This window comes from Geotrypetes seraphini, chromosome 3 (assembly GCF_902459505.1).
Source record: "Geotrypetes seraphini chromosome 3, aGeoSer1.1, whole genome shotgun sequence".
Taxonomy (NCBI): Eukaryota; Metazoa; Chordata; class Amphibia; order Gymnophiona; family Dermophiidae; genus Geotrypetes; species Geotrypetes seraphini.
Window position 1 is genome coordinate 268,310,580 of NC_047086.1, and position 25,670 is coordinate 268,336,249.

Consider the following 25,670-nt stretch of genomic DNA (forward strand, 5'->3'; position numbering starts at 1 on the left):
GAGAGTCACCCTGGAGCTCTTGTTTCCAAGAATTCAAACTATGCTCCTTTCTGCTGGGAGTCCATTAAACAACCTCAATTCAAGGTGAGGTCTCTTTTGACCCCTCAAAATGTCCCCTGAGGATTGAGGGGGGTACAAGTCAAGGCTCCTCTCCCTATCAGGAGTCCAATTTAAGGCTCTTATGCAAATTAGGATACAAATTTGTTATTCAAGTCCAGTGGCAAGGTCATTCAATCTTTACTATTGGGCAACACAATACTCCAGGGAAATAGGGGTAGTTGGTTCCTAACACCACCCACCTAGTCTTCCTCTATAACTAGAACCACCCCATTAGGAACTAGTTGAACCCAGTTAATCCCTGTTTAACCCTGGGAACTCTGAGGAGGGGTAGACTCCGGTGTAGCCCTCCCTTGGGAAAATACTATCACATGTGATGGGACATATACCCCATCACAACCCACCAGAGAGGTTTCCCCGCTTAGCAAGCAAGTGGGGCTCTGTATCCCAGCTTAAGTCCTCATAGTCAGGATCATTGGCAAGAAAGCCCTGTTCAACACAAAGGGAAATTTATAGAAACAGGCAGAAACGTTTCTTCCCCCTTCCCCCCCCCCCCGAAAAAACAGCAGTTTTCCCCAGGCTGCAATCTGGCCAAAGGGGGAGGCATAGAGAGTACCTGCCCATATCAGTATCAAGCAGGTGTAGACAGGACTCTCTCCCATATAAACCAGATCCTGAGACAGCACAAGAGGCCAATAGCAGGGAGGAAGCAGAGCTATTGAAGCCAGCAAGAAGTTTCAAGTTCAAGTTTAATAATATTTTGATATACCGACCATCACAAGTATCTGGTCGGTTTACAATAATTAGAAAATTTTATATATATATATAAATTATATATATAAAATGCAAAATAAAAATGGGGGATAAGTTCGATACAAAGACTTAATTACGAAGGGTATGAGATAAAGGGGAGAAAAGGGAAGGGAAAGTTTTTAAATTATATTGTATAAATAAAAATAAAATGAGGAGAGGAGGGGGAGGATGAAACGAGAGGGAAAAATGGAGTATCGCTTCCTGGAAGCGTTTTTGTTGTCCCGTTTTTATTTGTGAACTTAGTTGGAATTTTGATAGATTGTGAGCCCACCGGGACAGAGAGGGAAAAATGCTTGAGTACCTGATTGTAAAAACCGCTTAGATAACCTTGATAGGCGGTATATAAAATCCTAATAAACTTGAAACTTGAAACTTAAAGAGAAATGTCTTAAGGAGAGCCACAGGTATTACCTCCTAGCATTCACCAGCACAAGTCAAAGCTTGATGTTGAGATGCTGGATGTGAGTGAAGCTGAGGAACCATTTATCCCAGAGCTGACTGCTCAACAGGAATCTATGGAGGTTGGTGAAATTCTTCCTTATGAAGGAGAGCTTGAAGAAGCTATGGAGCTTCCTTAAACTACTGGCTTTGTTACGGATATTTTTGTGTGAGGTGCTATCTAAAGCTTTCACCTTAAATAGCAAGCCTAAATAGAAACAGTAGCATAAGGCTGTGCATAGAGAGATTGCTTGTATCACCTCTGTGCCTAGGAGTTTTGTTTTTGGATATTTGGACCTTAGGACTAATTAGGTTTGCTGTGCTGAAAGGAACTGTTTCTGCTGCTCCTAAAAAAAGGTCCTGGAAAGCTGTGAGTGCTACAAAAGAACTGCTGCAATTTGGACTGTGATTTAGTATGTGTGTATGTGTATGTGGGGTTGGAGGTGGGGGGGGGGTATTTTCACCTTGTTTCACTCTGGAAAGAAGTTTTCCACCTGAGCCATTCTCTCAGACCCATCCACTTTGGTCCAACCAATAACAGCACACTGCTATGGTAGCTGGCAGGATCCCCAAGCCCCGCCAGCTGATGATCTCCCCAAAGGTGCCAGAAACACCTCTGCAGTCAGAAGCTGCTTCCTGAACCACCAGTGATGGTACTCAGCATATGCTTAGTTTTTCACGCATTTGCAGAAACTGAATATGTAAAGGGGTGCCAGTGTTGTCAGCTTATGAAAGAACTGCTGACTGTCAAACTGAATGCAGGAGTGTCTGGCACTTTTGAAGAGATCTTTAGCTTGTGGGATCCCTGCCAGCTCACGTAAGTTTCAAATTTATTTATTTATTTAGTTTTGGGAACGCCAGGAGGCACCTGTATGGCAGGAGCCCAGAACCGGTTACAGTGATATATTCACAATATATTGGAGGAAGAGGATTAAAGGTACATTCATAATATACTGGGTAAGTGGAATAAGGGTTACAGAGGTACATTCACATCTAGGCTGAGGACTTTAGATTGACAAGATAGTGATAGGTATTAGATTAGTACCAGTTAAAAGGCTTATAAGGATGCATTCACAATGTATTGAAGACATTTTATTAGAGTACTTTCACCATATACTTGAGTCAAGGCTGACAACTGTATATTCTCAATTAAACTGCCTATCTTCTAGTCTAAGTGGTTTACAATTCAGTGTAAAAATAAAAAATGGGTAATAAAAACAGAGACCACAAAAAAAGCACAAGAATAAAACTTGATACGTAAGAAGGGAAGTTAATAAAATTACAATGTAATAAATAAATAAAGGATGATACAAGGGGATATAGGATAACGAAAATGCAGACACTTATGTGTAAGAGGGAAATGGCAGCTTATATCTCGTAAGCGTCTTTGAACAGAAATGTTTTAAGATTTGATTTGAATTTGATTTGATTTGAATTTGGATAGACAATCTTCCTGTTTCAGATTAGTAGGAAGGGCATTCCATAAAGTTGAAGCCACAACCGAAAATATGGTTTTACGCACAGGTACTTATAATTTCTCATGAGAAGTTTGAGTCTTAGGGGCAGGGAAGTGCCTCAGCAGGGATGGTGTGCACATTTTTGTGCCCATTCATTTTCCCCGTAGGCCCACCCAAAATCTACACTCTGACTGTGCTATAAAAAGGCAGAACACCAGCATACCTCCTACTAACATAAATATAACATAAACTCAATTTCTAGATCGCATAACCCCAAAAGTTCTATGCAGTTTACAAAAGATTAAAAAATTATTTACATCAGGATGAGAGATTGGAAGAAGGTAACTTGAATATCAAAATGAAGTAGAATAAGAAATAATTTTGGAGGTGTTACTCAGAAACTTGGAAAACAAATAAGTCTTCAATTGCCTTTTAAAATGTAAATAGGAGAATGAATTCAATAACACATTCTTAAAGACCTTGTTCCAAGTTGCTGCTATAAATCCCTACACTAATAGAATACCTCACAGAAGCCACCTGCTAGAAGAATACCACACATTGGTCACATGCACAAAAAACACACCCTCAAGAAATATTAATCAAGGGACCACAAATCAATAATAGAAATATAAAGGCAAAAAATGAACTAGAACCTTCAAAATGTCAAGACTTGCACACATGAGGCACATATGAAACTTGCATACTTGAGGAACAGAAACTAAAAATTGTAAATATCAAAGATACGCATTTGCCAAAAATTTACATATTCAAATTAAATTCAGAATAAATTTTGTTTTCTGCCTTTGTTATCTAAGTATTTTATTTTTCCATTTGCTTTGTCCCAGTGTCTTCTGTTTTTCTCTTGTTCGGATCTTCTATCTGTTTCACATTTCTCTCCATGTCCACCATCCATCTTCCCCCTGTGTCCCTTTATCATCTCATCCAACTCTCTATGTCCCTGTTTGTTCTCTCCCAGTGTTCCACTATCTGCTTTCTCAGTGTCCTTGTCACTCCCTCTATGTCCAATGTTGTACCTCAGTGTCCCTGTCCCTATGTTCCCTCTATGCCTAACAAAATATTAGGTTCTTACCTTTGCTAATCTTCTTTCTTGTAAATCCACACTTTATTCCGGGACCAGTGGATTATTTCCTTCTACCCGCCAGAACTTTGTAGGAAGCCTCAAACTTCAGAGACTTGAACCCCTCTCCATCTTACCTCATCACTATCCCTATAAACATTAGTTAGTCTTAAAGCAACCAGGAACATCTGTAGAGGATAAGAACAAGAGAGAGAGAAGAACGGGGACACTCCCCGACAAATAAGTCAACAAATATCAACAAATTCCACAACGAACAAGAACAGGTCATTAAACATTAGAAACCTGAACAACTAAACAGTGCTATAAGTAGGGTTGCCAGATTTTCCAATGTGCCGGAGGCCATGTCCAGGGAAATCTGGATGTCTGGTAATTCTAGCCATAAGGAAACATAGCATGAACTGTCAGAGGGGGTTCCAGTCTATTCCTAGATAATTGAAGTCGTCCATGATAACTGTGATGCCTCCTTTGCAGTTGTGTTTAATCTCGTCCGTCATTTCTCCATCAATTTCTTTGGACTGCTCTGGGGGTCGGTAGTAGATGCCGATCTTCGTTTCCATTCCATTTGTTCCCAGAATTTTGGCCCATAGAGATTCTACCTTATTGTTTGATTCCGGCGTGTTCTCTCTGGTAGTCTCAATTCCCTCTTTGGCAATGCCCCCACCTTTTAGAGCCACTCTGTCTCTGCGGTATAGCTTGTATTCCGGAAAATTGCAAGCCATGAAATTGAGGGAGAAATACTCACGTGGATTAAAAACTGGCTGGAGCATAGGAAACTGAGAGTGGGGTAAATGGACAATACTCGGACTGGAAGAGCATCACCAGTGGGGTGCCGCAGGGCTCGGTGCTTGGACCCGCGCTCTTTAACATCTTTATAAATGATCTGGACATAGATACGATGAGCGAGGCGATTAAATTTGCGGATGATACGAAGTTATTCATAGTAGTAAAGACGCAGGGGGACTGCGAAGATCTGCAACATGACATAATCAAGCTCGAGGAATGGGCATCGACATGGCAAATGAGGTTCGACGTGGATAAGTGTAAAGTGATGAATGTCGGTAACAAAAATATCATGCACGAATACAGGATGTCCGGGGCAGTACTTGGAGAGACCTCCCAGGAAAAGGATTTGGGAGTTCTGATCGACAAGTCGATGAAGCTGTCCACACAATGTTCAGCGGCAGCAAAAAGGGCAAACAGAATGCTAGGAATGATAAAGAAGGGGATCACGAACAGATCAGAGAAGGTTATCATGCCGCTGTACCGGACCATGGTACGCCCTCACCTGGAGTACTGCGTCCAGCACTGGTCGCTGTACATGAAGAAGGACATGGTACTACTCGAAAGGGTCCAGAGAAGAGCAACTAAGATGGTTAAGGGGCTGGAGGAGCTGCCGTACAGCGAAAGATTAGAGAAACTGGGCCTCTTCTTCCTTGAACAGAGGAGATTGAGAGGGGACATGATCGAAACATTCAAGGTATTGAAGGGGATAGACTTAGTAGATAAGGACAGGTTGTTCACCCTCTCCAAGGTAGGGAAAACAAGAGGGCACTCTCTAAAGTTGAAAGGGGATAGATTTCGTAGAAATGTAAGGAAGTTCTTCTTCACCCAGAGAGTGGTAGAGAGCTGGAACGCTCTTCCAGAGGCTGTTATAGGGGAACTTTGTCTTGAATCCCTCCAAGGATTCAAGACAAAGTTAGACAAGTTTCTGTTGAACAAGAATGTGCGCTGGTAGAGCTAGTGCTGGTCTTAGACCAGAGGGCCGCCGCGTGAGCGGACTGCTGGGCATGATGGACCACTGGTCTGACTCAGCAGTGGCAATTCTTATGTTCTTATGTATAGTTTGTATCCCGGTCTTTACGGAAGAAGATGTAAGAGATTTACCTGAACTGGAAATGGTTTTCAAGCGTGATGATGTGGAGGAATTGAAAGAAATCTTGGTGAATATGAAAGATGTAATGAGCCAAATCTACAAGTTAAAAGGTGATAAATCACCAGGACAGATGGTATACATCCAAGGGTACTAAAAGAACTCAAACATGAAATTGCTGACCTGCTGTTAGTGATTTGTAACCTGTCGCTAAAATCGTCTGTAGTACCTGAAGATTGGAGGGTGGCCAATGTTATGCTGATTTTTTATTTTTATTTTTTTTTAATTTCTCTATTCATTTTAAAGCCGTAAGTAAGTGCAAAATATAATACAATCATATAACTCTATAAAAGCACTTAAATACAATTACAATTATAATCTATGACAAAAAGATATATCACCCCCCTATAATTATATAAAAAAACTACACTCAAATTGAGAAATTGAAAAATACATTCCAACCCACCCTGGACATGTATGACCAAAGGGAATAATCACCAATCACTCTTTGCAAAATTTTGTCAATGGTTCCCAAATCTACAGAAACTTCTTATAATGTCCCTGATGTATGGCCATATTACGTTCCATCTTAAAAACGTGACAGACTCCCACCAAAAGGAATACTTCCGTCTATCCCAGTTTTTCCAATTCCTTAGAATAAGCTGTATGGCAACCCCCATCATAATAAAGAGAAGTTTATTATTGTGAGATGATATTTGGCTTTTAGCTCTCATCATAGTGCCAAATAGCACAGTGTCATATGTTAGTGCCACTGGATTTTCCATTACTTTGTTTACCTGATCCCAAATGGATCTCCAAAATTGAAGTATCAAGGGACAATAAAATTGTTACGCTGATATTTAAAAAGGGCTCCAAGGGAGATCCAGGAAATTACAGACCGGTAAACCTCACTTTGGTACAGGGCAAAATGGTAGAAATGATTATAAAAAATAAAATTGTGGAACACATAGACCAACATGATTTAATGAGATGGAGTCAGCATGGGTTCAGCTATGGGAGATCTTGCCTCACAAATTTGCTTGACTTCTTTGAAGGTGTGAATAAATATGTGGATAAAGATGAGCCAGTTGATATAGTGTATCTAGATTTTCAGAAAGCTTTTGATAAAGTTCCTCACGAGAGGCTTCTGAGAAAATTAAAGAGTCATGGGATAGGTGACAAAGTTCAGTTGTGGATAAGGAATTGGTTATCAGATAGAAAACAGAGGGTAGGGTTAAATGGCCATTTTTCTCAATTGAGGAGAGTAAACAGTGGAGTGCCATAGGGATCTGTACTGGGACCGGTGATATATAACTTATTTATAAATGATCTGGAAATTGGAACGACGAGTGATGTGATTAAATTTGCAGATGACACTAAACTGTTCAAAGTTGTTAAAACGCATGCAGATTGTGAAAAATTGCAGGTGGACTTTAGGAAATTGGAAGACTGGGGGTCCAAGTGGCAGATGAAATTGAATGTGGAAAAATGCAAAGTGATGCATATTGGGAAGAATAACCTGTATCACAATTACCGGATGCTAGGGTCCACCTTGGGGGTTAGTGTTCAAGAAAAGGATTTGGGTATCATTGTAGACAATATGATGAAACCTTCCACCCAAAAATACAAACAGGATGCTGGGAATTATTAAAATAGGGATGGTTAACAAGACTAAGAATGTCATAATGCCCCTGTATCGCTCCATGGTGCGGCCTCATTTGGAGTATTGCATTCAATTCTGGTCTCCTTATCTCAAGAAAAATATAGTGGTGCTAGAAATGGTTCAAAGAAGAGCAACCAAGATGGCAAAGGAGATGGAACTCCTCTCGTATGAGGAAAGACTAAAACAGTTAGGGTTCTTCAGCTTGGAAAAGAGATGGCTAAGGGGAGATATGATTGAAGTCTACAAAATTCTGAGTGGAGCAGAACGGGTACAAGTGGATCAATTTTTTGCTCCGTCAAAAATTACAAAGACTAGGGAACACTCAATGAAGTTACACGGAAATACTTTAAAAACCAATAGGAGGAAATATTTTTTCAGTTAGAGAATAGTTAAGCTCTGGAACGCGTTGCCAGAGGATGTGGTAAGAGCAGATAGCGTAGCTGGTTTTAAGAAAGGTTTGGACAAGTTCCTAGAGGAAAAGTCCATAGTCTCTTATTCAGAAAGACATGGGGTAGCAGCTGCTTGCCCTGTATTGGTAGCATGGAATTTTACTACATCTTGGGTTTTGGCTAGGTACTAGTGACCTGGATTGGCCACCGTGAGAATGGGCTACTGGGCTTGATGGACCATTGGTCTGACCCAGTAAGGCTATTCCTATGTTCTTAAACCAATGTTGGAATTGTAACTCACTTCCAGATACTTTATTACATATGCTTTTTGAATGTCCTTGTTTATTGAATTTTTGGACTGAAGTTTGGTCAGTCTTGCGATTAGTTTTTGACTTGTAATCTAATATATCTGCTAGTGTAATTATACTGAAATCAGAAGCCCCCTCTATTAAGCTTCCAGTATCTCAGCATGCTCTATTTGACACACTTCTCATCATTGCTTTGAGGCTAATCTTATCCAATTGGAAGTCCTTTGATCTGATTAATGTACATTTTTGGATGCAGTCCAAACATGATATGCTGATTTCCACCACTTTGCCTCTGAATAACAAAATTATTAATGGATTCACTTTAAACCATATACAACTTTAACTGTAACTTGTAGGTTCTTAATACTTCTCACTCTCCTTTCTTCTCTTTGGCCTCGGGGGGGGAGAGGGGGGGGGGGGGGGGGCCCTCTCTTTCCTTTTATTCTGGGTTTTCCTTCCTCTCTTCTAAGGTAGTCCTTCCCTCTTCTTTTCCTGTTTCCCACCATTATTGCCCTGTCCTTTTTGTTTCCATCTAATAATTATATCATATGGACTAGAGAAACTTTGTTTATCTTTGATTTACATAAGAATATATTGAGTTTTCTCTGTTTTTATTGCTGGAATGCTTTTACTTTTGTATTGGGTTTTCCTTTTGTATATTTTTTATTTATTTATTCAATTTTCTATACCGTTCTCCCAGGAGAGTTCATAACGTTTACGTTAATTTATTCAGGTACTCAAGCATTTTTCCCTGTCTGTCCCAGCATGCTCACAATCTACCTAATGTACCTGGGGCAATGGGGGGGATTAAGTGACTTGCCCAGGGTCACAAGGAGCAGAGGGGTTCTAAGGCTGTAGCTTTAACCACTGCGCTACACACTCCAGTGCCCTAATTGATAAAATTCTCAATAAAATTTCATGGAAAAAAAAGAGCTGTCCCCGCAGGGAACCTCTGCAACATAAACAATATCAGTAACTCATTTCTTACCATTGCAACAGAAAGTGAAACGAAACAAAAAATCCATACGAAAAAGGCAATTACCGCTGAAAAATAGCTGGAAAGCGATGACTACAAATGCTCGCAGTCTAAGCAACAAAGTTCTGATCTGCAAGCTCTATGTTAGAGGCAGGTCTAGATATTGTCGCTATCACAGAGACATGGTTCAGTGAATCAAATGGATGGGATGCAAACATATCGGGATATAATCTTTTTAGGAAGGACAGAGATGGTCAAAAAGGTGGAGGAGTAGCTCTCTATGTAAAGATCAATATCCAAGCGACCAAAATGCAAGGGACCCGGGGAGAGGAAGAAGTAATATGGATCGCTCTGAAAAGAGAAGATGGAACTTCTATCTACGTAGGTGTAGTCTACAGACCTCCGACTCAATTGCAGCAAATTGATAAGGATCTGATTGTGGATATCCAAAAGTTTGGAAGGAAAGAGGAGGTGCTGCTGTTGGGAGATTTCAATCTGCCGGATGCGAACTGGAATGTTCCAGCTGTGGAATCGGAAAGAAGTAGGGAGATTGTGGATGCCTTTCAAGAGGCTCTGCTATGACAAATGGTGATGGAACCCAGAAGGGAAAAAGCGATTTTGGATCTGGTCCTCACAAATGGAGAGAGTATCTCTAATGTTCGAGTGGATGCTCACCTGGGAAGTAGCGATCATCAAACGGTTTGGCTTGATATAACGGCTAAAGTGGAGAGCAGCCGCATGTTACTTAAAGTCCTAGATTTCAAACATACGGATTTTAATGCAATGGGAGAATACCTGAAGAAAGAGCTGTTAGGATGGGAGGACATAAGAGAAGTGGAAAGACAGTGGACTAAGCTGAAAGGAACGATAAAAATGGTTAAGGACCTTTATGTGAAGAAAATCAATAAAAACAAGAGAAAAAGGAAGCCAATATGATTCTCCAAACTAGTGGTGGAGAAAATAAAGGGGAGGAGCCAACAACGCGGAGGAGCGGAGAATAGTTTCTGAGGCAGCCGGAGAGAGTCGGGAGGCGGCTGGGCAGTCAGGAACACGTGGTGAGTGAAGAGGATCAGAAGGAAGAGAGGCAGGCAGGACACAGAGAGGGGTAGAGGCGAGAGATAACTCCGCCCACCCCTCCGACGTCAGCAGCTCTCTGAAGCCGAACTCACCCATAAAAGGGGAGGAGCCAACGGCGCACAGCTGTTCGGCGTGCTCGCCTTAGCGAGAGCGCCTTTGCGAAGGGCCTCGAGAAGGCAGAGTCAGTACACCAGGAAGTTGCAAAGAGGTAAGGAAGCTAGCAATAAACAAAACTAAATATCCAATAAGAACATATTAGCAAAAACAGAGTAAACTAAACAGACACAGAGGGCACTTACATACGTAACATCAGCAGGACACAAGTAAACTCTTAACTTAAAGTAAGAACATCGGCTAACACAAAACACCACACTACTCTTTATCAATCAAACGCAACACAACTAGGAGTAGATACAGACCGAATCATATAACAAGGGCATAAAGAAGTAGCAAGCGGGCACAGAAGAATACACACACTCACACAAGCACAAGGAACCAGTAAAGTAAAAAAGAGCACTCCCAAAAAGACAGACACCAATGGAAGCAGAGGGAATCCAGAAGATGAGCTTTCCAGTGTTCTGCACTGTCTGTCATATGTACGACTACCTCCCCTCGGGGAGACAGTCATATGTATGCGGTCGGTGCCAGGAACTGGAAATCTTGAAGAAAGAAGTCAAGCAACTGAAGGACAAGATACAGGAAATGGAAGGACTTCACATCACAGAGAACCCAAACAGGACAGCTGAGATCTTCATGAGAGAGAGACACATCGAGGAAGAAGTCAGGGAGCTCGAGGACTTCATTGAGGAAGCCTACAGGAGGCGGGTGGAAGAGAACGAACTTCAGAATGCAGATGAAGTTACACCAACACCATCATGGAAGGTAGAACAAGCAGATGACCTCATAGAAGACACCCTCAGAGGAACATCGCATGATAGGGAGAACAGGGCTAGTCGATGCCCAGGTGAGGAAGCAGCGAAGCACACCGAGGATATTGACTTGAGACCGAAGAGAAACCTAAAGAAGGGAAAGTCAGCGATCCTAGTAGGAGACTCGATCCTGAGGCATGTGGACAGCCACATAGCAGGAGGGAGAGAGGATCGACTGGTGACCTGCCTCCCAGGAGCGAGAACCAAGGACATCGTGAACAAAATTGGAAGGATCCTGGAAGGAGCGGAGACGGAAGAGATCACAGTAATGATCCATATCGGAACGAACGATGTCAGCAGGAAAGACTACAGGAGAAGCACGCTGATAGAACAGTTCAAGATTCTGGGAAGGAAGCTGAAGATGAGAACCCAGAAGATAGCGTTCTCAGAGATCCTACCGGTACCGAGGGCAGATGTGAAAAGACAAGAGGAACTACAATCAATAAATGCGTGGATGAGGAAATGGTGTGAGGAAAAAGGGTTCCACTTCGTGAGGAACTGGACAACGTTCTGGGGCAAGAGCAAGCTCTACAGGAGAGATGGACTGCATCTGAGCGCGGCGGGAACAAGACCTAGCAAACAACGTCAGGAGAGGAATAGAACAGGCTTTAAACTAAGAAGAAGGGGAAAGCCGAGAGTCGACCAAGCGTTGATGATTCGGAAGACGGTATCCCGTGAAGATACCGAGGGGAAAAAAGGCTGGGAAGAAACAATGGACATATCACAGGAGTCAACAAACCCAGAAGAGGAGGTTATAAGGATTGTAACAACAGAGAAGAAACTAAAGACCGAAGCACAGGGAAAGGAAATAAAGACAAGGATATACCAGGATCTAAATTGCATATATACTAATGCAAGGAGCCTAAGAAACAAAATGGGGGAATTAGAAGCCATGGTCAATGCAGAGGACATAGACATCATTGGAGTCTCTGAAACGTGGTGGAATGAAGAAAACAAATGGGATACAGCACTGCCTCATATGGCATCTTCTCTCTTTCTATGCCCCTTCCAGAAACTGTATGCCTCCCCCTTCCATCTCTCCTTTCACCCCCATTGGTCTGGCATCTCTCCCCTCTCCTTCCCTTTCCCACACCTGCAATCCCTTTCTTCCCTCATTTTCCTTTTCAATTTATTTTCTGCATCCATCTAGATTATGTTCTTACTACCCTCTCATCAATTTCCTTTTTTACTGTCTACCTACAGCTCGCCACCTTTTTGATTCACCCCCTCCAGTATTTCCCTAACTCAATCCTTTTCCCCATCATGTGCTTTCCTTTTATTTATTCCCTCCTTCCATCCTCTGCCCTCTTCTCTCTCTCCCTTCTCTCCACTTCCATCATCTGCCCCTTCTCTCTTTCCCCCACTTCCATCATCTGCCCCTTCTCTCTCTTCCTCCCACTTCCATCATCTGCCCTCTTCTCTCTCCCCCTTCTCTCCACTTCCATCATCTGCCCCTTCTCTCTTTCCCCCACTTCCATCATCTGCCCCTTCTCTCTCTTCCTCCCACTTCCATCATCTGCCCTCTTCTCTCTCCCCCTTCTCTCCACTTCCATAATCTGCCCCTTCTCTCTCTTTCACCCCTCCTTCCATCATCTGCCCTCTTCTTTCTCTTTCCCCCCCCTCCTTCCATCATCTGCCCTCTTCTCTCTCCCCACTTCCATTATATGCCCCTTCTCCCCACTTCCATCATCTGCCCTCTTCTCTCTCCCCTTCTCTCCACTTCCATCATCTGCCCCTTATCCCCACTTCTATCATCTGCCCCTTCTCTCTTTCCCCCCTCCTTCCATCATCTGCCCTCTTCTCTCTTTTCCCCCTCCTTCCATCATCTGCCCTCTTCTCTCTTCCCCCCTCCTTCCATCATCTGCCCTCTTCTCTCTCCCCACTTCCATTATCTGCCCCTTATCCCCACTTCCATCATCTGCCCTCTTCTCTCTCCCCTTCTCTCCACTTCCATTATCTGCCCCTTCTCCCAACTTCTATCATCTGCTCCTTCTCTTTCCCCCTCCTTACATCATCTGCCCTCTTCTCTCTTCCCCCCTCCTTCCATCATCTGCCCTCTTCTCTCTCCCGACTTCCATCATCTGCCCCTTATCCCCACTTCCATCATCTGCCCCTTCTCTCTCTTTCCCCCACTTCCATCATCTGTCCCCTTCTATCTCCCCACTTCCATCATCTGCCCCTTCTCTCTCTTTCCCCCATTTCCATCATTTGCCCTCTTCTCTCCACTTCCATCATCTGCCCCTTCTCTCTCTTTCCCCCTCCATCATCTGCCCTCTTCTCTCCCCACTTCCATCATCTGCCCCTTCTCTCTCTTCCCCCTCCTTCCATCATCTGCCCTCTTCTCTCTTCCCACTTCCATCATCTACCCCTTCTCTCCACTTCCATCATCTGCCCCTTCTCTCTTTCCCACACTTCCATCATCTGTCCCCTTCTCTCTCCCCACTTCCATCATCTGCCCTCTTCTCTCTCCCCCTTCTGTCCACTTCTATCATCTGCCCCTTCTCTCTCTTTCCCACCTCCTTCCATCTGCCCTCTTCTCTCTCCCTACTTCCATTATCTGCACCTTCTCCCCACTTCCATCATCTGCCCCTTCTCTCTCTTTCCCCCACTTCCATCATCTGTCCCCTTCTCTCAATCTCTCCATCCACCACAGGCCCATCTTTCTCCCTCACCTTTCCGATTTTGGCAACAAGATCGGCAAGGCCCCCCCCCCCACGATGGCACTCAGCGGCATTGGCGCCCCCTCTCCGCAACGGCACTCAAGTTCAGCCTTCTTCTCCCAGCATCAGCAGAACTTCAGATCGGCAACAGGTGCTCAGTCAAAAGCTTCCCCTGACTCAGCTTCCTGTTTCCGCCCAGGCAGTTCAGTCAGGGGAAGCTTTTGACTAAGCACCTGTTGCCGATCTGAAGTTCTCCCTGATGCCGGGAGAAGGAGGCCGAACTTGAGTGCTGTCACGGGGCAGGGGAGGCGCTGAGTGCCATTGCGGAGGGGGGCACCGATGCCGCTGAGTGCCGTTGCGGAGGAGGGGGCGCCGATGCCGCTGAGTGCCGTTGCAGCCCAGGAATTTTCCGGACCTGTCCAGCTGTGCACTCCCCCTAAGGCTGCTTCCAGGATGAACCACCCCCCCGCCCCCCGCTTGGTACACCACTGTTGGTAAGGCCCCACTTGGAGTATTGTGTTCAGTTTTGGAGACCGTATCTGGCGAAGGATGTAAGAAGACTTGAAGTGGTCCAGAGGAGGGCGACGAAAATGATAGGAGGCTTGTGCCAGAAGACGTATGAGGAGAGACTGGAAGCCCTGAATATGTATACCCTAGAGGAAAGAAGAGACGGGGAGATATGATTCAGACGTTCAAATACTTGAAGGGTATTAACGTAGAACATAATCTTTTCCAGAGAAAGGAAAATGGTAAAACCAGAGGACATAATTTGAGGTTGAGGGGTGGTAGATTCAAAGGCAATGTTAGGAAATTCTACTTTACAGAGAGGGTGGTGGATGCCTGGAATGTGCTCCCGAGAGAGGTGGTGGAGAGTAAAACTGTGACTGAGTTCAAAGAAGCGTGGGATGAACACAGAGGATCTAGAATCAGAAAATAATATTAAAAATTGAACTAAGGCCAGTACTGGGCAGACTTGCACGGTCTGTGTCTATATTTGATGGAAGATGGGCTGGGGAGGGCTTCAATGGCTGGGAGGGTGTAGATGGGCTGGAGTAGGTTTTAACGGAGATTTCAGCAGTAGGAACCCAAGCACAGTACTGGGTAGTGCTTTTGATTCTTTCCCAGAAATATCTAAGAAGAAAAATTAAAATGAGAGTGGAAACCGTGAACGCAAAGACTGAAATTACACAAAATAAAACATGAGCAGAAAAGACAAACTCCTACAATCTTGCTTGAAGGAAGGAAAACTGATGCTTACAGGGACAGTGATAATGCAAGAGGGGGAGGGGTTTAAGTCTCTGAAGTTTGAGGCTTCCTACAAAGTCCTGACGGGTAGACGGAAATAACCCACTAGTTCCGGAATAAAGTGGGATTGTACAAGAGCACCTTGTCTCTGTCCTTTCCTGTGTCCAATTTATCCTGTTCTTCTGCATCCACCCAACCTGGAGCCAGCATCTAATCCCTGCCCCCAGCAACTCTACTTCCATCCTTACACTCTCATTCGGTGTCTCTATTTTCCCCTCTATGTGTAAGTTAGCATTTCTCTCCCCTCCATGGACCCCTCCTTGAATACTTCTCTCTCTCTTTTTTTCTCCTTCCCCACCACGGTCTGGCATCTCTCTCCCTTTCCTGTAATTCCTCCCCATCCACAGTAGTCTAGCACCTCTGTCCCTTACCTCCAGCCTCCAGTCCCCCTTGCAGATCCAGTTCTTCTCCCTGTTCCCTCAGCTGCCCCCTCCCTCCCAGGGGAAGGTCCAGTTCATCTATTCCCTCTCTCCAGCTGCCCCTCCCTCTCCCTCCCAGGTCCAGTTCATCTCTCCTTTCCCTCTAGCTGCCCCTCCCACCCTTCCTCCCTTTTTTCCAGGTCTAGTTAATCTTTCTTCTCCTTCCAGCTACCCCCTCCCACCCTCCATCCCTTCCTACTACAGGTCCAGTTCATCTCTCCCCTCCCTTCCTTATAGGCCCATTTTATCTTTCTCTTCCCACCAGCTTCCCCCCTCCCTCCAGCTGCCCATCTTTCCCTTACAGGTTCAGTTTCTCTGTCCCCCTTACAGGTCCAGTACCTCCCCTTCTCCTGCTGGTACAGCACAACTATGGCTTCTTTTCCCTAACTCCTGCCACTTTGCTTATGGCACTTCACATGGCTGTTATAGGGGATTACATGGCTGTTACAGGGATTCAAGACAAAGTTAGACAAGTTCCTGTTTAACCAGAACATACGCAAATGAGGCTAGACTCAATTAGGGCACTGGTCTTTGACCTAAGGGCCGCCGCGGGAGCGGACTGCTAAGCACAATGGACCACTAGTCTGACCCAGTAGCGGCAATTCTTATGTCTACTCTGGGGCCTGCCCTGTGCCGCATCCCAAAGTGCACTGTGGCACCAGCAGAAATGAGTAAGAGAAATGTAAAGAAGCCGCATCTGTGCTGCAACTGCAGGGGAAGGGAGAGGAAAGGGAGCAAGGCATACCTGGGGTATTCTTGGAGGCACTGTGTGATGCTGGGATTGCAGCCTTCATTCCTCCAGTGACAGCAGGGGAAAAGGTTTCAGGGGAAGGGTTTCTTCTAATAGTTTTTACTTGATGCAGTATGATCGGTTGAGCAGCCAGCTTGTTCAACCAAACTGCAGCAAGCAAAAAAAAAAAAAAAAGCACAGCTTTACACCTAGGATTCTCTACAGCCCCAGAATCCCTTTAGGGTGTGCCACTTTTGATTCATGCAATTTGACTGGTTGAGCAGCTGCCTGCGATTCCAGCATTCTACCAAGCAAACAAAAAAAAGCACATTGGCTCAGGATAGAGGTAAAGAGCAGGAGCCGGGAGCCCGCAACTTCGATTGCTTCAGACTTCCGGGGATTCACTGAACCCCCTGAAGGCCCTGACCACACACCACTGTTAGCACTTAAAAGATAAGGGGTTGATTCTGTGTACATCGATTTGTAAAGGAACAATTGTAGGGGGCCTATGACTGTCTAACTAAATTTGTTTAATCAGTATAGTAACTGACTACATTGATCAAAAACCAATTAAAAACTGTCTAAAATGAAAAAGTACACACAAGCAAGCGCCTCCCCAAACAATGCCTAAGGTGCCTCTCTAGCCAAGCTTCATGTGAAAATTAGGAGCCGAAAATGTAGGCCTTTAAAACCCTGGCCTACATTTCTGGTGCCTACCTTTCACAGTGATTCTACAAACGGCGCCATTACGCGATTAACATGCAACCAGTACTGTTTGTGAAGACGTCGGTCAATTAAGGCACTGTTTGTAGAATCTGCCCCAATGGGGCTCTTTTTCTCAACTCTGTATATTTTATAACATTTTTGAAATGAAGAAGCATGTTATCTCTGTAGATATGAATTCATAGTTTGAGCAATGCAAAATCAAGTATCTGTGATAATATCTTCTAGATAGAAAAATTGCCTGTGACATTATGCATGAATTTAAGTTTCAAGTTTATTAAAAATCTTTTATACTGTTTAATCAAATTTCTAGGTGGTGTACAATGTAAAAATTACATTAAAACAAATTAAACTTGAAACTTGATAATATCTTCTAGATAGAAAAATTGCCTGTGACATTATAAATGGAATTCATTTACCAAAAAATTTAAACATAGTTATGAATATACAGTCTCATGCTACATAATTAAAAACTAATTCTTATTTCATAATGAATAAAAAAATCTGATTTAAATTTTAAAAAATCTGATTTATTAAAAAATCCAAATTAATTAAAAAACATATACAGTGGTACCTTGGTTTACGAGCATAATCCGTTCCAGGATCATGCTCATAATCCAAAACGCTCATTTATCAAAGCAAAGTTCCCCATAGGCCATCTGAATGAGCATATGCGCAGCTTCACCTCTCTTCTCCTAAGTCAGCTGCTGCCCTGACAACACGCTTACCATGTATAAGCACACAGGACGTCCTGTGTGCTTATACGTGGTGAGCTTGTTGTCGGGGCAGCGGTTGACAGGAGAAGAGAGGTGAAGCTGCGCGCATGCTCATTCAGGATGGCGGCAGGCTTAGATGGGAGCCGGGAGGCGCTGACCGACGGCAGAGGCATCGGCCGAAGCAGGAGGGCAGCCGCACGGGGACCCCAAGGGAAGGAAGGCACCACTTTGGAATCGCTGCAGCACCCGCAGGCAGGTACTCAACCCGGGCCACCATTGCTGAGTGCTCGTTTATCGGGGCAGTGCTCAGTTTACGAGACAAAAGTTTGCTGAGTGTTTTGCTCGTCTTGTAAAACACTCACAAACCGGTGCACTCGTAAACCGAGGTACCACTATAATTGATATTTATCAACCCTGTATTGCCTTGATTTGGTCTCAGCCATGACAGACAATCCATTCAATTTTAAATAAACATAAACCATCTCTATGACTGACCAGTATAAGTTCTCATGCCTAAATTGTATGTATGTAAACAGTTACACTAGCATTCTATAAAAGAAAGTAAGGAGCCGATTCTGAAAGCGGCGCCTGCTGAAGCAGGCACTTGCAAAATGGGTGCCTGCCACATGTCAATCAAAGCTAGGAGCCGCTTCAGAATCGGGGATACCGGTGCCTAGAAAGGACCCTAGGCGGCAGAAATGTAGTTCAGGATTATACAGGTCTACATTTCCAGCACCTAGGGACCTTGCAGAATTATGGCTAGCATCGTCTAGTGATGCAAAAGTCTGGTGCCACCCCTAACATGCCCACTTCCAAGCTTCAACATCATTAGATGACACTAGGTACCATGGATCTAGGCACCGGTCCTGGAGGCTGCTTAGTATCACCTAATTTTTTTTGAGGTTTTAATTGGTTTTTAATGGCATGACCAATGATCGCACCGCTTAGAACCAATTAAAAGCCTTAAGTTAGTCACTGGTAGGAATGATCTGCAGGCAACTAAGTTTTGGCAGCTTTTTGAGAATCCGGCTCTAACGGCCTCTTTTACAAAGCCGCGCTAGCGGCTGCTCTGCGCTAACGGCCCCGAAGCCCATAGAGAATTAAAGGGCTTCGGGGCTGTTTCCGTGCGGCATTGTAAAAGAGGCTGTGAGTGCCTAGTTTCCTTGATAGTCAAATGACCTGTTATAGAATTGACCATTTAAAGCTACTGTGCATGGAGGTGGAGGCTAATCTCTGCACAGAAGACATTCTTTTCCCCTTTCTCTGCCTCATAATTACTAAAATGCCTCAAGACAGTATTTTCCAAATTATGGAGACATCTTTCCATTGTGCTTACACTCAGCCTGGCTATGGACTGCACCCAAACAGATCAGGCATCTGAAGTGTGAGTTGCAGCTCTGGATTTTTCTACCGCACAAAGAGAAGGGTATGAACCAGTTTCTACAAGAAAGCAAAAATGACAAGCCCAGAAGGATATTATAGGAGTACTGTATATCTCTACTTCTTTCTGTTGTTGATAAATAGATTATACACATTTGGCAAACTGGAGAAAATAAAACCAAGAGGCTAAGGGGACTGCTGCACAGGGGCAAAGGGGAAGAGCTGCACTTAGGGCTCCTTTTACGAAGGTGCGCTAGGGTTTACAGCGCAAGCACAAAATTACCACACACTATAGTGTGTGGTTGCCGAAAATCTACCGCTTCCTAAAAAGGAGCCGGTAGTGACTAGCGTGCTCAGGAATTTAATGCGCGCTATTGCGCGCGTTAAGGCCCTAGCGTACCTTTGTAAAAGCTCTGAGAAATGTATAGTTACCCACTTGTGTGCCTGCTTGTTGACAAAAAACAAACAAACCCAAAACCCCACCAGGCTTAACAACCTGTTAATGATGTATTTTCTTATTTTTATATTATGTTTCTTAGAAATGTCAAATAAATTTCTATTTATAAATTCTTTATTCATTTTAAATCATAAACAAGTGTGCAATAATATATCCATTAAATTTCAATGTAACACTTGAAAATCTTAATCATGTCAAATAAATTTCTGTTGAACAATATGAATATGAAAAAATGACACTAGAAGGATACGTGGTATTGCAAAAATCTGAGCAACAACATGAAAGGAAGAACCCCAAGCAATCTGCCAAGGAGCTATATAAGTCAAAACAAACTGCAGCTTGTGAAGTAGGTCCCAGAGCTAAAAAGAAAGAAAATAAAGAGAATAAATTTATATCATGTATATTAGGGTATACCTGTCATTGTCAAGGACATTACAAACAATACAATGGCTATTTATGTTTGTAATTTACCCCCTTTTACAAAACCACAATAGCAGTTTTTAGTACAGGCCGACGCGCTGAATGCTCTGCACTGCTCCCTACACTCATAGAGTTCCTATGAGCGTTGGGAGCACTGCAGAGCATTCAGTACACTGGCCTGCGCTAAAAACCACTATCACAATTTGAGCTACTGAAAAAATAAGATATATTTATTTTAGTGTTATTATGATGACTAATGTTTAATAAAAAAGTTGTATTTTTCTGGGGTTCCAGCTGTTTTCTGGGGTTGCAGCTGTTTCTCTTTTGAATATTCTAGCCATGATTTCCATAGACTTGGTGGTGTACAGTGAGAGATTAGAGAAACTGGGCCTCTTCTCCCTTTAAAGAGGAGACTGAGAGGGGACATGATCGAAATATTCAAGATAATGAAGGGAATAGACTTAGTAGATAAAGACAGGTTGTTCACCCTCTCCAAGGTAGGGAGATTGAGAGGACCCTCTCTAAAGTTAAAAGGGGATAGATTCTGTACAAACATAAGGAAGTTCTTTTTCACCCAGAGACTGGTGGAAAACTGGAACACTCTTCTGGAGGCTGTGATAAGGGAAAACACCCTCCAGGGATTCAAAACAAAGTTAGACAAGTTCCTGCAGATCCAGAACATACGCAGGCTAGTCTCAGGGCACTGGTCTTTGACCTAAGGGCCACCGCGTGAGTGAACTGCTAAGTACGATGAATCACTGGTCTGACAAAGCAGCGGCAATTCTTATGTGTAATTTTATAAAGACACATGGAGGAGCATTTTTTATATAACATCTAAATCCAAGTTTAAACATTTCACAGAACACACACAAAAATCCAGTACCAAACATACTCATTTTCAAAACTGTAAAACGTCTATCTGGTTTTTTGAAAATGGATGTGTTTGACTCTGTGGGGTAAATTCTATAAACGGCATCCTGATTGTAGGCAGTGGTAGGCATCCCTACCACTGTCTAACCAGCCAATCGGGATGCCCATTTTCTAAAAAAAACAAAACAAAAAAAACAGAGACAGGCTGCCTGCACTGTAGGCGCCTATCATGGGTACAAGGATATGCCTAGGGATGCTTAAGCTCAGCCAAGGCTGGGCATGGGCATGGTTTTACCCTGAAGTGGCCTTGGGCAAATTTAAGTTGCCCTAGGCATCTCCCTAGGGCCATGATAAGCGCCTGAAATGTAGGCCATAAAAATGCTGGCCTACATTTCAAATAGATGTGGTCGCTAAGCTGAGCATCCATGACAGGGAACCAAGGAACCCCCACTCCGCAAGTCAGCCAGTAGGAGGGATGCCTACTCCCTCCCGCCGCCACCCCTGAACCGTGTGATAGTCTGTTGTAGGCGGGATGCCCATTCCCTCCTGCCACTGACCCAATCAATCCCCCAAACCCCTAATACTTTGACACCCCACACACATTCAATTGGTAGGAAGGATGCCCACTCCCTCCTGCCACTGGCCCCAAACCCCTGCCACTCCCCAATACCCACTCGATACTCCCTGACTCCCACCCAACATTCCCCAACACCCACCGATAATCCCTAATACCCACCCGACATTTCCCAACACCCCAACATATGCCAACACCCATCTGACATTTCCCAACACACCCCAACACTCCTTCACACGCCAACATCCCCCCTGACAACTCCTGAACCCCCCATACATTTAGGAGATGGCCGGCAAGAGGGATGCCCACTCCCTCCTTCCAGCAGGCCCGCCTCTTCCAAAATGCCAGGCCTTCCCCTTCCGCATTCTTGGATGCACCAGGAAAGGGCCTAAGGCTCTGTTTGGCCTAGATGCCTAAGATCCCTCCCATGGGAAGAACCTTAGGTATCTAGACAATTGGAATCTTAGGCCACTCCCACTGTATCCCAGGATGCACTGGAAAGGAGGCCTAAGACTCCAGTTGGCCCTGAGTCAGTTTGGAGTATTAGGAAGGCCTACCATTTTGGAAGAGGCGGGCCTGTCGGCATGAGGGAGTGGGCATTCCTCTTGCTGGCCATCTCCTAAAGGTACAGGGAGAAGGATTGGGAGGTGTCAGGGGGATGCAGGGGATGTGAGGGAGTGTTGGGGGGTATTAGGATGTGTTGGGGAACATCAGGTGGGTGTTTTCTCCAAATAGGTAGTTTCATCTAAAAAGCCAGTGGAAGGGTGTTTTGGAACTGAAACTTCGTCAGAGACTCTTAGCCAGGCTAAATAGTGTATTGAAACTGTTACTACAGATGTTCTAGAAGAAATGTCAAATGCATTGAAAGCTGCTCTAACCGTGTACTGTACTTTCTAGTAGTATACAAATTTTTAGTCAGTTATTGAAATTGTTTTAACTTGTCTGTAGGTAGAAATTGCTCAAATTCTGACAATTGTTTTAATAAAGATTTGTAGTCCATTATTCTAAGGGGTATGAATGACTGGAAACTGTATTCATCAAAAGAGTCCAACATTCTGGCTTCTCTGCCCAGAAGAATAAGATTGTGAGCTTCATGAACACTTGACAGCAGATTCCACAATTAATGAATGGCACTGAAGTTGAGTTCTATCAAATCCTGGACATATTTGAATTCTGTACAATGTGTCTAGGAACTACTTGAACAGATTGAGAAGTCTCCCAAATTTTAAACAAACTGTCTTTCATTACTTTGTGTAAAAGTACCTTCACACATTCATTTGGTGATGTTTCAAAATCAAGAAGTTCAAAAAGTTCAGAACAAGGTTTCTCCTCTGTCACCATCTTGAGAATCCCATCTGTCTTATAAAGCCATTAAAAGATATGCTTTCTGGTGGAGATGTGCATTGTGGAGGAGGAGGGGAAGGATCAGAAGATATACTGTAAGATACTTCTGCTGGGTACTCTACCAGGTCTTATTATGGGTATTATTATGGGAATCATGGAGTGTGTGTGTCAAGGGAAGCATAGAGTGTGCATTGAGGTGCATCCAGCTGCAGGACAGTGCTCTAAAGCAGGAGATAATTCTTCCACCAATGGCAATGCATGTATCAAGTAGGTCTGCACTGAAGCCAATGCTCAAAGTCATACTGGGGTGCATGGCCTCATCCTTTGATCAATGCTCCAATGTATCCTCAGGCTGGGCTGAGGTCATAGGAGCCAACTTTTCAAAATGATTAGGAGTGCTCAGAACTGGACAGATATCGGACGACTGGAAGATAGTGAATGTCATGCCAATTTTCAAAAAAGGATCAAGAGGAGAACCGGGCAACTACAGATCTGTGAGTCTCATGTCTGTCCCTGGAAAGATGGTTGAAGCACTTATATAGATGGAGTTACAATAGTCCACTGAGCGAGCATGATGTCCCAAATATCCTGATGCATAGGAAAAGAGCGGGAAGCAGAGCAAATCCCCCTAAGCAAGGGGTCCACCGTATGTGGGGGCTCTGGCACAGGATCCTTAAAGTGCAAAACCGAGGAGACCTAAAGGATTAACTCGTGGTGCTCTTCCCGCTGAAAAATGCACACCACAGATGCATCCTTGCTGGCTGGGGGGTGCTCGAACCTCTTGCCAGCGGAATCCAGCCCCCCAAGAGGAATCTGGAATTCTCTCCAAGGGTCCAGGTCCTCATCAATCACCTCGTGCACCTCTGAGAAAAAATCCTTATCCCAAGAGACCCTCAGGCGTTTGGATGAGAGAGGAGTAGAGGGGGCAAAGTGGACACGGAACCTTTTGCCGCCAGCACATAAGCTTTACAAAGTACTAACATAAATTCAGGGGGAAAGACCCCTGGCAGCCCCAAGGGACTCCCTGCCCCAGCAGGGGACCCTGACAGCTTGCCCCTGTATTTCCAGAACAGGGGGAAGGTCACCTGAAGTAACTGAAATGAATGAGGAGGTTCCCGCCAAAATTGAACCTGAAACCGCCAAAATCGGAGCTCCTGCCGCCTGTCATGTCTGAAAAGCCTGATGCAAAAAGGGAATTCCCAGCCGAACTGGCGGTAAGGGAATCCTGTGCTCTCATTAACCATTCTGTGCTACCATTAAACATCTGTGGCGTGGGCATTGGGTGAAGCCTGGGCTTCCCTACGAGCTGAAGCTGAACTGTGAGGCACATGTAGTGGGGTGCCCTGGCCACTGGCATCCACTGCTGACTAGGCTTCCCCACCACTCCGGCCTGCACAATGCTTGCACAGGCCGGCCACAAGTATCTCGTGCCTGGAGCACTTTTTCCATTTAAAAGAACTCATTGTGCTGAAAACTGCCCTAGCTGTAGAGAAAGTGGCAGTTAGTTGAGAAAAAACACAGAAAAAATGGAAATGAGCCCTTTAGACCGGCACACCTCAGGATTTTTTGTTATTCTTTTTACTTAGAACAGACTCCATGGCTTTCAAAGCTGGAGGGCTGACCAACCAGGGGGCCAGGCCACCTGCTGAGGCCCACTACAAAAATATGGGGACGTAGAGGAAGGTGGGGAGAGACCCAGCACGAGACCCGCCAGGTTTAACACCCCTGAGGTCGGACGGATCCCCAAACAGAACTCTCCCAAGCTCTATTTGGCAAAAAAAGGAGTCCACAAACAAAATTCCAACAGTGCTAATAGGGGAGCTGAAAAGTCTTACCACCTGCTACGGAGACTGAGGAAAACTGGAGTAGCAAGAGGGGCATGCTATACTGATATACAAGTTTGATCTCAGTCTCCATTTGCTGGTAGCAGTGAGGCATATTACCCATTCGTAAGGATTATACCAGTCTACCAAGCGATACAGAAATCCGAGTTATTTAATGTCAATCTGTCTGCAGAATGGGCAGAGGGTTTGTCAATGATTCTCATTTAGGGGGATCACGAGTTCTATGCGATATCTGGGAGTATTTTCTGGCCCTCTGGGAATGAGTCTATATGATCTTAACTACCCCCCTTATTTCATTGCATTAAGACGGATTTGGACAGTTGGGGAGGATAGTACTTTTCTTGGTTGGGGCAAGTGGAGGTTGTCATAATGATGGTGTTACCGAGGCTTCTGTTTTTATTTCAGGTTCTTCCGGTATGGGTCAGTAGGAGGATTTTGGAATGAGTCTGAGGAAGAATTAAGGGGAACAGATGGAGAAAAGACCTGAACAGGTGAAGATCCTAAGATCTCCATGAAATTGGAGGTGCAGATAGACCCCTGTGAACCTCAGATTGACAGAGATATGGTAATGCTACATTAGGCCTACAAGCACCCTGAACAAACTATTAGAAGATCATCTCTCTCACTTAATTTCTCTCTCTGCTGGCATAAGCAGTTTTCATGAAAAGCTCATCTTTCACACAGAAACTGGTAACCATCTGCTGACAATGACAAAGTTATGAAAAAGGAAATTAGCATCATGAGAAGGAATAATATCAACCAAAAGGATATGAAATTGATAACTGTGCAATTAAGTTCAGGAATAAAGGTGGGACTTGCTCAGAAATTAGTGACCTTGATATTAAAAGCACATATGTCAAGGAAATTAGGAAATACTAAACTACTGTTGATCACAGTTATATCTTCTAAATATATTATTTCTTTAAACGTATAAAATTATATGAATATATATCATAAGGTGATGTGCTCAGACCTTTGACCCAATGAATAGTGTAGTCACTACAATGGGTTTAACAAGGGGACCATCATTGCAACCACCTGTCCCCGCCTTCCCTCAATGTTCTTTAACGCTAGATTTGTACTTAACTGAGTAGGGAGGCTTTGCGTGAATAAGCTTGTCTTTGTTAAACCTCATCGGAGACCAAATTAAAG

At 44.1% G+C, this 25,670-nt stretch overlaps 1 protein-coding gene across 1 annotated transcript in view; it reads right to left on the minus strand.

The window, feature by feature from the left end:
- PCNX2 (pecanex 2) overlaps positions 1-25,670 on the minus strand; it is a 1,104,481-nt gene that overhangs the window by 389,602 nt on the left and 689,209 nt on the right. The window contains 1 exon segment of the mRNA XM_033937641.1: positions 19,717-19,825. Within this exon segment, the coding sequence (XP_033793532.1) occupies positions 19,717-19,825 (109 nt within the window).